This window comes from Sorghum bicolor, chromosome 5 (genome assembly GCF_000003195.3).
Source record: "Sorghum bicolor cultivar BTx623 chromosome 5, Sorghum_bicolor_NCBIv3, whole genome shotgun sequence".
Taxonomy (NCBI): Eukaryota; Viridiplantae; Streptophyta; class Magnoliopsida; order Poales; family Poaceae; genus Sorghum; species Sorghum bicolor.
In genome coordinates this window covers 58,564,583-58,581,257 of record NC_012874.2, presented here as the reverse complement: position 1 = coordinate 58,581,257, position 16,675 = coordinate 58,564,583, and the positions used below count along the sequence as shown (strand labels likewise).

Here is a 16,675-nt window from a genome sequence, read left to right as displayed (position 1 = left end):
GTAAACAATACTGCATGATCTCCAAGAGGTCTATTTATGTATGGTGCCACGGATGGGGCTTTTCCATCCATTGAGAAACACGCATTCACCAAGGACCCAAGATAGGGCCCGGTGCTTCCACCATCTGCGCCTCTAATTATTCTTTACATGGTATTCAGAGCCTAATCTCCACAAAATCCAATCCACCAAATCTAGCGCCATGTCTAGCTCAAATTCATCAACCAATTTTTTCTCTGGCATAGATGTCTCAGAAAAATTGGGAAAGGTGAATCATGCGCTGTGGAAAGCCGAAGTTCGTTCAGCCATACGTGGCGCTCGTCTTCAAGGGCACATCACCGGCGACACCAAGGCTCCCGAAGAAGAGCTCGTCGCCACCGTTGAAGGAAAAGTAGAAAAGAGGCCGAACCCGGCTTTTGAGGAGTAGGAAGCCAAGGACCAACAGGTCCTACGGTTTCTTCTATCGTCGCTCACCAAGGAGGTGAAAATCCAAGTCTCTACATGTGAGACTGCGGTGGCTGTCTGGAATGCCATCGAGCAGATGTATGCGTCTCAAACGCGTGCACGCACGGTGAACATTCGCATCGCCCTCGCCAACACCAAGAAGGCGATGCGAATACTTCGCGAAGATGAAGGCGCTCGGCGACGAGATGGCTGCAGCCGGACGACGGCTTGATGATGAAGAACTGGTAGAGTATATACTCACCGGACTAGGAGAAGACTACACTTCTCTAGTCACAACTCTAACTGCTAGGGTCGAGCCCATCACAGTTGGGGAGTTGTACTCACAACTTCTTAACTTTGAGACTCGTATGGACCTGACCTATGGAGGCAATAGTCCAGGGTCTGGATCCGCGAACGCCGCCAGTCGGGGACGTGGTGGTTTCGCAAGAGGAGGCCGCAACCAAGGAGGACATGGCGGCCAGAACAATCAGCGTGGCCGCGGGCGCGACAGTGCTTCGGCACGTGGTCGCGGCAACGTCAACAACGCGTCGCAAAGGGATGGCGGGCGCGATGGCTACAACAACAACAACCACCGTGCACCGCCATCTGATGGCGATGAACGCCCTCTATGCCAAGTCTGCTTCAAGTCCGGGCACACAGCGGATCGATGCTGGCACAGGTATAATGAGAACTATGTGCCAGATCCGAAGCTAGTCGCAGCTGCAATGAACTCCTACACCATTGACAACAATTGGTACACCGACACCGGCGCCACCGATCATATCACAGGTGAGCTGGAGAAGCTGTCTTTCAGAAACAAGTACAATGGAGGAGATCAGATCCACACAGCAAGTGGTGCAGGTATGAATATTAGTCATATTGGTCATACTACTGTTCGTACCCCTAATCGTGATATTCATCTTAAAAATGTTCTCTATGTTCCCCAAGCAACAAAGAATCTTGCTTCTGTTCATAAATTAGCTTCTGATAATTCTGCATTTTTAGAATTTCATCCAAACTTCTTTTTGATAAAGGATCAGGCAACGAAGAATACAATTCTTAGAGGGAAATGTCACAACGGGCTTTATCCTCTTCCTTCATTTCCAATAAAACAAGCTTGTGGTGCCGCCAAGATTCCCTTGTCACGATGGCATTGTCGCTTAGGTCATCCATCTTCAACTACTGTTAAACAAGTTGTTAGTAGAAATAATTTGTCTTGCCTAGATGAATCATCTAGTGAGTCGTTTGTAATGCATGTCAGCAAGCTAAGAGTCATCAGTTGCCTTATTCGAGATCTTCAAGTGTGTCTACTTTTCCTTTAGAACTTGTGTTCTCTGATGTCTGGGGGCCTACACCAGAGTCAGTTGGTAGAAAAAAATACTATGTGAGTTTTATTGATGATTACAGTAAATTCACTTGGATCTATCTTTTAAAGTACAAGTCTGAAGTTTTCCATAAATTTCAAGAATTTCAGGCTCTTGTTGAGAGACTCTTTGATCGAAAAATTCTAGCAATGCAAACCGACTGGGGAGGAGAGTATCAAAAACTCAATTCCTTCTTTGCCAAAATAGGGATCACCCATCTAGTGTCATGTCCCTATGCACATCAACAAAATGGAGCGGCAGAGCGAAAACATCGCCACATTGTAGAAGTTGGCTTGTCCTTATTATCTCATGCTTCTGTTCCACTAAAATTTTGGGACGAAGCATTTCTCACAACCTCTTACTTGATAAACCATGTGCCAAGTCCTGTTATCCAAAACTCCACTCCACTAGAACGCTTATTCCAACAAAAACCGGATTACGACACACTTCGTGTTTTCGGGTGTGCTTGTTGGTCTAATTTGCGCCCATATAATTCTCACAAACTTGAATATAGATCCAAACGTTGTGTTTTCCTAGGATACAGTCACCTCCATAAGGGATTCAAGTGTCTTGATATAGCTTCTGGGCGTGTTTATATATCTCGAGATGTTGTGTTTGATGAAGAAGTTTTTCCTTTTTCTGAACTTCACTCCAATGCAGGCGCACGCCTTCATTCTGAAATCAATCTCCTTCATCCAACTTTGATAAATCCTGGGGGCGTACATATAATTGATCAATTTGCTAATATTCCTACTAATCCTAATGGTTTAATTGTTGAAGAAAATTCAGGAACAATTGACGCAGGGAATACAACAAATATGCAGCCATGCAGCGATGCTGGACATGAGGTAGATATGCTCCGGTCAATAGGAACCGGAGGTTACTCCCATGCAGATCAGCAGGAAGCCCCGTGCATCCCAACTCATGCAGACCAACAACAACTCCCATGCAATGACTCGCATGCAAGGGTCTCCACTCCGTGTGGTAGGAGCCAAGGGGAAGAGACCGAGTCCACAGGTGGGGAGCAACAACCGCAATTGTCTCCTCCGCCTTCTACACCTCCGCCAGTGTCTCCTAGACTGTCTCCGCCAGTCACAGAAGTTGCAGCAGGTACTGCAAGTCAAGAACCCCAAATGCTAGCTCGACCAAGAACTCGGCTACAGAATGGCATCCGAAAAGAAAAGGTATACACCGATGGTACTGTTAAATATAATTTTCTAACGTCGACTGGTGAACCATGCAGTGTTAATGACGCACTAGCCGATATAAATTGGAAGCACGCAATGGAGACAGAATATAGTGCCTTGATGAATAATAAGACCTGGCATCTTGTTCCACCAAAAAAAGGAAGGAATGTTATAGGGTGCAAATGGGTCTACAAAATCAAACGAAAGGCAGACGGGAGTCTAGATAGATATAAAGCTCGCTTAGTGGCGAAAGGGTTCAAACAGAGGTATGGAATTGATTATGAAGACACTTTTAGTCCTGTTGTTAAACCTGCTACTATTCGTATTATTCTGTCCATCGCTGTCTCTCGAGGGTGGAGCCTTCGCCAACTTGATGTACAAAATGCATTTCTCCATGGTCACCTTGAAGAAGAAGTTTACATGCAGCAACCACCAGGTTTCGAAGACACCTCTAAACTTGGCTATGTTTGCAAACTCGATAAAGCATTATATGGACTAAAGTAGGCACCTAGAGCTTGGTACTCTCGGCTAAGTAGAAAACTTCTCTCACTTGGCTTTCATGCATCAAAAGCAGATACTTCACTATTCTTTTATAACAAAGGAGACATAACCATGTTTGTTCTTGTGTACGTTGATGACATCATAGTAGCTAGTTCCACAGGAAAGGCTATTGATGCCCTGCTTCAGGACCTTCAAAAGGAGTTTGCACTAAAGGATCTTGGACAACTTCACTATTTCTTAGGCATTGAGGTGTGTAAGGTACGTGATGGAATTGTCCTAATGCAAGATAAGTATGCCTCTGATCTTCTTAAGAAAGCAAGCATGTCTGGATGCAAACCTGTAACTGCTCCACTAAGCACAAGTGAAAAATTATCGTTGCATGAAGGATCCTTATTAGGCCCAAATGATGCTACTCATTATAGAAGTATTGTTGGGGCATTACAATATCTAACACTCACTAGACCTGACATAGCCTATTCAGTAAATAAGGTGTGTCAATTTCTTCATGCTCCAACTACTGTGCATTGGGCAGCAGTGAAAAGAATTTTGAGATACCTAAAACAATGCACCAAGCTGGGTCTCAAGATTCACAAGTCTTCTTTTACACTGGTGAGTGCTTTTTCAGATGCAGACTGGGCAGGTAGCACAGATGATAGGAGGTCTACAGGAGGCTTCGCGATTTTTCTAGATTCTAATCTTGTATCTTGGTGTGCTCGCAAACAACACACCGTGTCAAGATCCAGCACTGAGTCTGAGTACAAAGCTGTAGCTGATGCAACTGCTGAGGTGATGTGGATTCAAACCCTTCTTCAAGAATTGCATATCAACAGCCCAAGGGCAGCTAAGTTATGGTGTGATAATATTGGAGCGAAGTACTTGTCAGCTAATCCAGTATTTCATGCCAGAACTAAACATATAGAAGTTGATTATCACTTCGTCAGAGAAAGAGTATCACGGAAATTGTTGGATATTGAATTTATCTCTTCTAGTGATCAAGTAGCTGATGGCTTTACAAAGCCACTGTCAGTTCGACTCTTAGAGAACTTCAAATACAATCTCAACCTGGTAAAGTTGTGATTGAGGGGGAGTGTTAAAGGATAACCTTAACATTCGGCAACATAGACCAAATCGTGTGTATGCATGTGTGTTACGATCAGATGCGTTAGACTCGATCATATGTTAACCCATGAATAGGAGTGGTCACGTATGAATAGGAGCACATTGATTATTGTCCATGTAAACAATACTGCATGATCTCCAAGAGGTCTATTTATGTATGGTGCCACGGATGGGGCTTTTCCATCCATTGAGAAACACGCATTCACCAAGGACCCAAGATAGGGCCTGGTGCTTCCACCATCTGCGCCTCTGATTATTCTTTACAATATGCTCTTTAGACGAGGCTAGACTGCGAGCTCTTAGATATCTGATGATAAACGCTCTTCTTTCCTCCTTTGTTTAGGTCACTTTTCTTAGTTTTCTGGTTGTCAAGTGGCTCTCTCAACCTCTTGGGTGGTTTTTGTTGTGCTTGTTTTCTTGTACAGTTCTTACCTTTTTTCTTTATAAAATCTCACAGTGGGGGTTTCCCCTGCTGTATTTTATGCTCAAAAAAGAGTAGCAACAGATCAAGGTGAAGAAAACAGACAATATTGGGTGGCTAAACGAGATGAACTAGCTAATTTGATGCGGTCTGACTATTGATGTATTTCACTATGCTATGTACTATTATTTTTTAGAGAAAATGTTTCCCCTGCTTTTATATTTCAAAAGGCACAAAATCACAGTTAAGTACACCGCAAACAGGCACACGTTCAAAAGTAAGACGCAGACTCAACCGGAGCCACATAGAAAGATCATCAGACTCAACAACACTCCTTCTGTTGGCAACTCCTGAAAACAGAGCAGCCGATGGACCCGACAGTGATGACGATGCCTATTATTGCAGCCTATATATATCTGTACGGTGGCTAAGCAACTATTGCTGCAAGACTAATCATTATTTAGCAAAATATATGTACTGTTTCTAGTTGTGTTCTTCATAAAAAAAACTGTATTGCTTGTTGTTTTCTTCACCTTCTGTAGTTCGCTCACTGGATACAAGATAAAATAGCATGAACACTAAGGGCAAGGGAGGTGAGAAAGCTGGAGGTTCAAATCCAAGGGCAAAAGCAACAAATTGGCCTCCAGAATTTTCTCCTAGATTGGTTCATCGAGAAGTTGTTTATGCCTCCAAAATCTGTTTTCAAGAAGAAGCTTCACACAGCCTGTACAACTGCAGTAAACTCAAGTATGGCACTACCTATACTATGGAGCAAGTTCATCATCACTGGAGGTGGCAAAGGATACTTGGGGACTTGTGGCTAAGCATATGAATGAGAGTGGTGGTGGCTTTGATTATGACATAAAGATGGTGACTATCTCCAAGTCTACTTTGAATGAACTATTTATCTATTGCGTAAATAGTCATCTTAAATTATGCTTATTGTTTTTATGCAGGAAAATGACAGTGGGATCCTCACTAAACCAATTCAGTTCTTTGATAAATTGCAAGATTATTTAGTGGCAGCACAGCTGATGGTTCTTTTATGCAAGACGCTCCAGTGCAGCTGATCCAGACCAAGATAATACTGAGATATTTGACATGCTTAATGATATGGCTAACTATGATAACAGAGATGAAAAAGGCCAATGGCTAGGGCGCGTGCGCATGCTTTGACTGTGGGAGGATGTAGGCCTGCTAATGGGTGGAATTACAACCCCTTTCTAATTAATTATTTTTCATCTCCACCCCACCCCATTCAAACTTATGTAGACAAAACCCAAACACCCACTCTCTCTTGGATTGCCAAGGATGCTTCCGCCGTGGGTTGCCATGGGTTTTGCTTGGTCTAGTTGTGATGGCAGCCAGGCCGCAAGGGCAAGCTGAAGTCATTGTCCTCGGCTCCGGACCCTGCTGGTGGCAGGAGACACTCCTGTACAGCTTGGCCAGTGCCTGCTCCACATCCGCCTAGAAAAACCTTGATGAGGTCCAGCTCCGCCTGCAGCTTGTCTGACTTCATGGCAGCAGGTCTGGCCGAAAGAGAAGCCTCTGCTGCTTTCCCCACCGCACAGCCAGCCATCAGAAGCCTTATCGTCACTGTGGAGGGACACCAAATCCAAATTCCCGAGAAGCCGTCGATGCTCCACGCCACACCAGGCTGCCGCATGCTCGACTTGACGCCATCCACACCCTGCTGGCCGCTGAGGCGCTGACGCATCCCCGCCGCACTGCAGCATTGTCCTCTGCCTCCGCCTGTCTCTGTGTCTAGCGCCACCGCGCTCTCCTCCTGTATGTTGCACCGCACTGTGAAGCTACACTGCAGCTCCCCTTGCAGCATCACGTTCTGCTCTAACCACACCTGCAGCTGTCTTGAACGCCCGTCTAAGTTGCTTAACAGCTGCAGCTTCATCATGCTTGTTCTGCATTTAACCCATTCCAACCTGATTTGCTAGCAAACCCTAACCATCCCAACTCAGCTCCACAACACAACCCGACCCAAAAACTCTAATTATTACCAAACCCATTAGCCCCCGAGGATGTGAGTGCGTGTGTTTTTTTTTGATTTTTTTCTAGTGAAGAGTTAAAGATGATGTAATGTGAAACGTTAATGAAAACAATCACAGAGCAACCATTCAGTGCTAGTTCTCTAAAACGAAATCTTTCGGTCAGATTTTTCTAAATTGAAGATCATTTAATGGTATTCATCTATATTTCTCCATTTTATCTAGTTTATGTTATTGACATCAATGGATGCAAGGAATTCTTGGATCAAATTTTTGGAGGGTAAAACTGGTTTCCCCATCCTGTCTAATAGAAGAGTAACTAGAATGGCAGCTAGGGAATCAAATATCACAAGTTGATGGCAACTAAGGATAAGGAGAACTCTCATTTTTATGGCAATGAACACACTACTATAGATTTTGAAGGCAATGCGCAAATTCTCTCAAACCATTTTCGGTACATCAAATAAATAGAGCAAGCACTCGTCAAAAAAAATAGAGCAAGTAGGTACCTCTTCATTTTCTTCCCAAGTGATATTGTCAAGGTCAGTTGGTTTCTGTTTTGCTAACCATTTGTTGAAGGATTGTTTCATTCTCTGTAGTTTGCAAACATTGTTCCAGCCTAACTTTGTGGGTCCTATCCCATTGTCAGACCAGTTCAATATCTCTTTCTCTTTAACGAGCAGATCCATGAGGATCTTAGCTTTCGTCCTAGTCCATTCCGCCCGATCAGGCATCTGTGCGAGTGTTTACAAAGGTATGCGATGGCTCAGAAAACAATGACAAATGTATATATTCAACAGCATAATAACGGGGTGGGATATCTGGACTTGCCTTTTGGGCAGGGCGATTTGCCCGCAAGTAGTATGACCTTCTAGAAGACGACGGTGCCAGTGTGGTAGACGATGACGACGAGTAGGCGTTCTCCAGCCACGAACGAGAGCGGCGGGTGAGCTAGCTACCGCCGTACCGTGCCGCGCTGCCGGAAGTGGTGGGCGGGAAAGTTCGCCGGTGGATCCGGCAGAGCCCGGTGGATCGCTCGAGTCGGCGTTGTGCTGCGCGGGCGAGCCCTAGCGCGGCGGCGGGGTTGGGATAAATACAGATCTCTCTAGACCAGCCTAGGATATATTTCTACGCTGCTGTATTTTTTTTTTACAAGAAACAATTTCTACCCTCGGCAGAAATCGGGTCTCACCACGCCTCGGCAGAAATCGGGACCCACCACGTCGGCAATGACGACATAGCCAGGAGGTGGGCCTTCCCATTGCTGTTGCGGTGCTGCCAGCTGGTGCTGCATGCGGCCTTCATCGATGGCGGCGCAGGCTGCAGCGGGCACCAGGACCCAAGAGCATGTACTCCGGCACTGTAGCAAAAATTTCTCAAGCAAAAAATTTCGCGACACCGTAGCACTTTCGTTTGTTTGTGGTAATTATTATCTAATTATGAACTAACTAGGTTTAAAAGATTCGTCTCGTCAATTCCGACCAAAATGTGCAATTGGTTTTTAATTTCGTCTATATTTAATACTCCATGCATGCGTATAAAAATTCGATGTGACGGAGAATCATAAATTTTTTTGGGTTTTTAGATGTAAGTAAACAAGGCCTAAGTTGAATGCATGTAAAGTCTTGTTTAGATGTGAAAAGATTTTAGATTTTGCTACTGTAGGTTGTAGCATTTTCATTTATTTATGGCAAATATTGTTCAATCATGGACTAACTATAATCAAAAGATTCGTCTAGCGATTTACAGTTAAACTATGCAATTAGTTATTATTTTTGTTTATATTTAATGTTTAATGTATGTGTCAAGATTCGATGTGACAAGGAATCTTAAAAACTTTTTGATTTTTGGGGTGAACTAAACAAGGCCTGAGATATGAGCACACAAATCGAACAGACACCGGAGCTAAGACGAGGCAGTAAGGGCACGTACAACAGTCGCCGGAGTGCCGTCTATATGGATGTATGTTTGCAAAAAACACCCCTTCGGATGGTATTGAATGAAGTGAGAGAGAGAAGCCGGCGTCTCATGAGTCGACAGCAGCGGCGCGTGCTCCGAGGGACGTCTTCATCCAGGCGGTGTGCGTGGAGATTGGTTGTGGCCAACGTCCTCCCCTCCTGTGTCACCTTGCCGTTTTTCTAATAGAAAAATAAAAGAATAAATACACCTAGAATACAACTATACTAACCCTATAAAGGCAACAAGCATGAATCATGCATCTCTTGATATTTTGATAGTGCTAGTTCTGTAAGTAATTCTGCTTGTGACCGGAACCAATTCAACATGCCATATATGGAACCTGCAATTCTAGTTATTGAATATTTTCGGTTACTGATAGCTGGTTCAATATTTGATTTATGAGAAAGAAGATTTATGTTATATTTGATTTATGAAATATATGTTACATATACTTTGAAGAAATTATTTTGTAGTATCAGTTAGCAACACAATGTATATATAGAAATGATATTCATATTTGATCATGACTATATACAAGCATTAACCAATTTGTGGAGAACCAAATAGACAGTAGCTGTCTATGGGTTGTACGAGCTATCTATTAAGCTATATGTATTATAAATTTTAAAAACTTAGACAGCAGCGGTCTCTGTTGTACATGTTGTACATGCCCTAAGGCCATTTATTTACCGCGATCTCACCGAGGAGAAGGTAAATTGATAAAACTGCCCCTACAAATAATCTCACATTCAGACTCATCTCTTCTCCACATCGGAAGCACACCGCCTTAGCCAAGCGCGGACCCCACGCCTCGCCCCTGCCCACGAATGACCAAAAAATAGTTCTATGTTTGTTTTGCTAAAATTTACTAATACTGATATTGATTTATTATTTAAATATATTACTAGCAAATATGTCTGTGCGTTGTAACGGGACAAAAATATCAAATGGTTATAGAAAGTGATGACATAATATTACATATCTATTTATATTTATCTTTTTTATAAAATTTAAAGTCCATAATTAATTTTATTGGTCACGATGACATCTATGGTATTAGATAGTTAATATCTTTCCCTAATATATAATTGTGAAATTTTATTTAAAATAATATATAGCTTGGAGACATATTTGTTTAACAATAAAAATAGAAATTAAGCAAACCTTATCTTACTCTAATATTACCTCTTAATATATCTTAGTATTATATTATATACATTTTGTCCGGTCATATATACTTTAAATATAGAGATATATAAATAAGAGTAACTACACGTGCGTATATATCTCTACAACTAAAAATTATGAAAATTACCCATCTACCACACCCATGGTGAAGCCACAACTCTCATCCCTTTTAGTCATGATAGGCTATCCCATCAACCTAGGCCCCACTCACCCATGCATGCAAAATTGTTTTAGCAAATTTAAAAAAGCCATAACTTTGAAACCGAAGATATAAATTAAATTCCGATTGCACCATTAAATTTCTCATAACAAATCCTTCAAAACAAGATCACACATGGATATATTTAGATAAAATTTTATTACTTAATATTTATCTCTACAACTAAAAATTATGGAGAGGACCCATCCACAACTTTCATCCCTTTGGTGGTTTTTTTTACTGCGCGATGACACGCTATCCCATTAACCTAGGCCTCACTCACCTATGCATGTAAAATTGTTTTAGCGAATTTAAAAAATTCATAACTCCTAAACTAGAGATATAAATTAAATTCTGATTGCATCATTAAATTTCTTATAAAAAATTCTTCAAAACAAGATCACACATGGATATATTTAGATAAAATTTTATTAATAAATATTTATTTTATAAAGATAAAATATTTTCTTTTATTAAGTAGAAATAATATTCTAGGTTCAACAGACAATGTTCTGTCTTTGTAAAAAAATGTTATCGATTTAGAAGAATAGTATTTTGGTTTTAGGTTTATGAAACTGATATTACAATATACATAAAAATACATAAATACATGACATAGATAAAAATAATAAAAAAATCTAGAGTAAAAAGCATAAGAAAAAAAAAATACAAAATGGAGAAAAAATTTCAAATAATGTCAAAGGGTTACTTTTTAAATATCGTAAATATATTTATAGAACATCAACATCACTAAATACATCATAGAACAACATTAAATATATTATAGAACATCACATCTATTATAGATTACATGTAACTATGTGAACACCATAAGAAATATCATAGAACATCACTGTTGACACTAGCTAACACCACTTAGATACTAGGTTGTCATCCCTAGCATGGTGCCAGAGTGTACAAAGGTATTTATAAATGTAAAGGCTCTCTAGAAAATAATCTATTCTATCCGCAAGCGCACAGATAAAACACCTCATTGTAGCATTTCACCAGGATAAGAATTCCAGGTATCGTTATTTATAATTTTGCTCAAGGGATGAAATTAAATTAAGAGGGGCAAAATCTATCAAGGCATAGACTAGAGATAAACTTACAAGAACATGATTACTAATGAGAAACTCGTCACATAGTCACTTACTTTAGCAGGGGGTAAACCATAAAGATAATGATAATTAATTATAAGTTCAAGGGATAAATAACACAGCGATTAGAAAATAGACTACTCCTCATATATGTAGGTGATGTTGGATTAGCTAGAGAATGGATTCTAAGTTATCTACTAACTACTAAGTCATAATCTACTCTAGTTATCTACAAGATCATATATAGCATAAAAGACTCTTCATTCATGTATAAGGAACATTGATAAAGTAAATCAGAGCATCGCATGACTTACTCCACAATACCGGTTCTGCCTGTCCTATCAACGGAGGGTGGACTATATAAGAATCAACAAAGCTGTCACTATCACGAACTACCACACGACTCGGCCAATAGGATACATTTGCAGATAAATAACATCTAAGCACCACGCTCACATGTGATCTATCACCTAACTCCCTCGCGTCAAGAGCTAAGCGCTTTGCAAACTTATACATAAACTCATTATCAATTAGAACTATATCAAATATAGAACTAGAGCAAACTAAGAACATAATAATTAGAGACATAATGCAATTAGAACAAAGAATTAGAGAAAGATATGAATAATACCAATCTTTATTACCGAAGATCCGAATCCAGAGCGTAGTGCTCTACTTCTCTAATTGCTATCTAATCAAACCTCTAAACTTGAAGGATTACGGAGTAGCTAATTCTAATTCTCTGTGGGAGAGAAGCTCTAAACCCTAACTTTGATGGCTACCTCTTCATAATGATTTCTTCTCTTCTCCTCTCCCTCCAGGGGGGAAGGCCTTGGTTTTATAGTCTTTTCAAGTGAATGTGGGTCGTCAGATCAAACCGACATAGATTGTATGGTTTCGATTGATCCTTTAGGTCGGTGGAGCGTAGTCTCGAAGCAGAGTCCCGATTGGACTCCAACCCTGGGCGGGCGCCCAAGGGGGGTGGGCGGCCGCCCTGCCCCCGAGCCCGATCGTGCTCTCGTTCGTTCCCGTGGCTTCTGGACTCTTCTAGATTGAGGAAAATTGCACGGCACGTAATTATCTCGTTGTAAACATGACATGTGGGCCTTCTCTCCATATTCTCTGATAACCCCCTGCAGAAATAGATAAACACCAAAGCTCGTGGAATTCTGTCAGATAAAACCCTAATTCTAGATGTTTGTTTCATATTGATCCTTTTCCATGTTTATTTGATTATTAATTTTAGTACTTAAGGACCGTCAACAAACTCCCCCAAGCTTACCCTTTGCTCGTGCCTGAGCAAACAGCTATACTTAAACGAATCAGATGTTGCTTCGATGTTTTCTTTCCTGACAGGCACACATGCTTTTATATAAAAATTCTTCCAGATTAGAGTAAAGTGTTATGGAGTTTAGTACCTGCACTTAAATCTTAAGTGATCGAAAGACAAAATAGTTAAGTCAACCACTATTTCTCCTGTCTATACTTCACCTTTGTTCCAGAGTTTTTCATAAGTTTTCAAAATAAAACTCAGAGTTCCCAGCAATAATCTCTCAAGTCTCTCTATATGTGGTATTTGTGGATCCTTACCATAATGTCACTTACCTATAGCTAATGGAATATTTAAGTGGAGCTCATAGGAGTGAAGAACAGCTCATACATATGTTATCTAATCGAGCTATGGATCCAAAGGAACTCAACATATAATTAAATCAAGATGTGCATGTGTGATGGAGTAAATGATAGTGATGGTGAAGATATATAAGTGATAATAAAACTTACTTCTCATTGCTCCTCATATTGCTATCTCTCCTCTTCTTTGATCTTTGCTTTGGGAGAACATGGGCTATCTTTTTCTCTTTTTTTCTTTTTTTTTCAGGTGGGTAGTAGATACCCCTAATTCTACTGTCGGACACTTGTCCATTTTTTCCGCTCAAGTGGGCATCTTTGTACCCCTAATTCTACTTCGGATACTTGTCCATTTTTACCTCTCGTCTCACTCTTTTTCTTTCTTTATCGAGGTTCCGGGCACTTTGCCCCTTTTTATTTCCTCGCATATTTTTGCATAACCCATGTCTCTTCTGCATTGAATCTTTTTTTAGAGAGAGAGAGTAACAATATTCGGGACAGTGAGTGATAATATTTTTAGCAATTTTAATGATTGGTGATGAATGTTGTGGTAGATGTGTGCAAGTGAATATCTTAATTTAACCACATGAAAAGCTCCTAAGGTCTACACAGCTCGATCAAACTCAATGTAAATATAGTAAAAGATGTTATAGTAAGTATGATTGTGGTAAGTAGTTTTGTTATGCTAGGAACTCATCATGTGATTTGCAAGTTTTCAAAATAAATCTCTAGAACTTAGTGTAGTAGGAACAAAATAAACAGCAGCTCAAACTTTGTATTATGCCTTTCTCTTACCTAGACTTTAGTTTTATGCTTCCCAAAGATAGTAATTTTAGTTTTAGTAATTCCTGGAAGAACTCTAATATAAAAGCTAGGTACTTGTAAGTAAGCAAACAGAGCAACTGTTCATCATTTCCATTATGCATCTTTTTGGTCTTTTTATTTTTTTTCTAGAGATTAAACTTAGCAGATAATTAAAGCACACTTATCTACACACTCCTTTTATTTTGTTTTCATGTTTATAAAGTGCAGTAAATTAAAGCAAGAAAATATTTATTTGGTTTTCTAAGTTTTTCTTCTTAAGATAAAATACTAAAATAGAAAAGAATAGATAAGAAAAACAAATAAAAACTTACTTGATAAATTGGGGAGGAACTCCCCCAAGCTGGATGTTGACGTCGATCTTACCCGATATTCCAGAACCGCATCATAGTTGTGATGTTGTCGTTCATTGTTGTTGTATCTTGTCTCAGCTCTTGCACTGCAGCGGCATGGTCCTGGTTCCATTTTTGTTGCTCTTCCAGGAGTCTTCCATGTTCTGCTTGCATGTTCTGGATGTCGAGGAGGGTGTTGTCGGTACGAGTGAAGAAAGCACCGGCCTCTTGGTAGTAGTCATTCGTGAAAGCGTAGGAGGCGTCGGAGTATCGTCCTGCATCAAACTGGGGTGGAGGTCTGGATCCTGAAGCTCCATATGGATCAGTGGAGTACCTGCCCGTATGAAAAGGCGGGTTTGTCCACTGGTGATCTTGGCTCTCCGGCCATGTCTCCTCTGTTGGCTCTTGTGGTTGCGCATGTCGAACCCATGGGTCTCGAAGGACTCGGGGGTTGTAATCGCAATAATGCAGGTGCGCTGCTTCTTCTGGTCCGGGATCAGCTCCATACCAGGTGCGTTCTTGATGGGTGGTCGTCCTTTCAGATGCCACTCGCTGTGGAGTTCTCTGGTTTACTGGTGTTGCTGCAATCTCAATCAAAAAGTTTTGCACAACGTAGAGGCCAAGGTTCGGGTTAGGTAACCGAATCTTACCTTTATCATCATATAGCATATACATTACATTCCCCTCTTTCTTTGACATCCGAGCCTGTCTAAATGTGTCATAGCCATGATAAATTCTTAACTCATCTATGAAGTCCAACGATGAGTTTTCTAGTAAGTGAAGATTAAAGGCTAGACGAGTGATAAGTGAAGTACATCCTACTGGTCCCTGAAGACTAGGTATACTAAGCCAATGAGAAACTAATAGTGTAACAGGTGAAGTGGGTACTTTACTAATAGCAGCATATAAAAGTTGTAGATGTCCTACTCTTACTTTCCTAATATCATCACGATAGAAAAGATTGTACCCAAGCCATTTGTGGAACATCCTAAGAGTGGGGTGTTCCATGTCACTGGTTCGGGCTTGACTATAAAAATTATCTCTAGATATTTCCCTCCAAAACTAGTGTCTCTCAAAGTTAGGTAGGTCAGAGTCAATGTTTGTGGGGGTATAAACCCCTATACCCTTACGGCTAGACTTGGGCCAGGAGGCTTGGCCCATTACGAGACGAGTTCAAGGCTTGATCCGACAGCTTGGAGTTTTGCGCAAGGAAACAAGATGTGGAGATCAAGCAGGATTCTAGTCGGTTAGAATAGGAATTGATATCGAATTATCCATGGCAATTGTAACCGACTAGGATTAGTTTCCAGATCTGTAACCCTGCCCTCCAGACTATATAAGGAGGGGCAAGGGACCCTCCCTAGGACAGATTATCTCTCAACACAATCCAATACAACCAGACGCAGGACGTAGGTATTACGCCAACTCGGCGGCCGAACCTGGATAAAAAGCTTGTCCGTGTCTTGCGTCACCATCGAGTTCGTAGTTTGCGCACCGTCTAGCGATAAACTACTACCGTGGGTATACCCCAAGGTAGACTGCCGACTAGCTTTCGTCGACAGTGGCGCGCCAGGTAGGGGGTGTGCGTACAGCTCTCCCGACGAACAAGATGGCCATCATCCCCAACTTCGCGGTCATGGCGGGCGGCTTCACGTTCATCGTCGGCTTCAACAGCTTCACCGCCATGACCGCAGAGGAGGCGTAGATCCGATCTGTGCCGATCACTTCTTCACCGACGTCGGCTGCGGCTCCAACCACGCTAGCTACGGTTTCGACCACACCAGCAACGTCTCCGACCACGCCGACAACGCGTCGCCGCTTCTCTGCTACAAAGGGAGGCAGATCGACGACACCGACCTGCTCAGCCTATCAACCAAGTTGTTTGACCTGCTTGCTCTGACCACGAGTCGCAATAATAATCGCCGCGAAGAACGGCGCTACGACAACCGCGACCACCGTCACGATAACAAGTCCAAAAGCTCGAGGGCCAGACAATTTTGTCGTCACCGACCAGACTTTCATCCAAAGATAAGTACACTTCTAATATCTTATTTATTTTTGGCATAATATTTTTAATATTATTATTCTTTTAAAAAACTTTTTTAGCCGACTATTTTTTTCTCCTACACGAGCTTTCCAGAGCCGGTACTGTCTCCGACTCCTCCCTACACGTGCACGAGATCCGCCCTCTGCGTTCCGGGTGGTCGGCAGTAGCTCTCTGACGTGGCTGACAATCCTACGCGTGCCTAGGTTCCGCACCTCATGCTGATTGTTGGCTAGACCAGAGCTGGTACAAGCTCTAGGATGAATTAACTACTCGTGCTAATTTTATAATAAAAAATCTAAAACTTATCTCAGTACTGATTTTTTATCTAAAGTTTATTTATACATCATGTACTACCTATTCTTT

The 16,675-nt window shown here is 41.5% G+C and overlaps 1 protein-coding gene across 1 annotated transcript; it reads left to right on the top strand.

The window, feature by feature from the left end:
* LOC110435803 (protein lingerer-like) lies at window positions 628-1,679 on the top strand. The gene is made up of 2 exons (XM_021461851.1): window positions 628-1,302; window positions 1,476-1,679. Exons 1-2 carry the CDS (start codon window positions 648-650, stop codon window positions 1,502-1,504), a joined length of 684 nt encoding a protein of 227 aa, XP_021317526.1. The 5' UTR covers window positions 628-647; the 3' UTR covers window positions 1,505-1,679.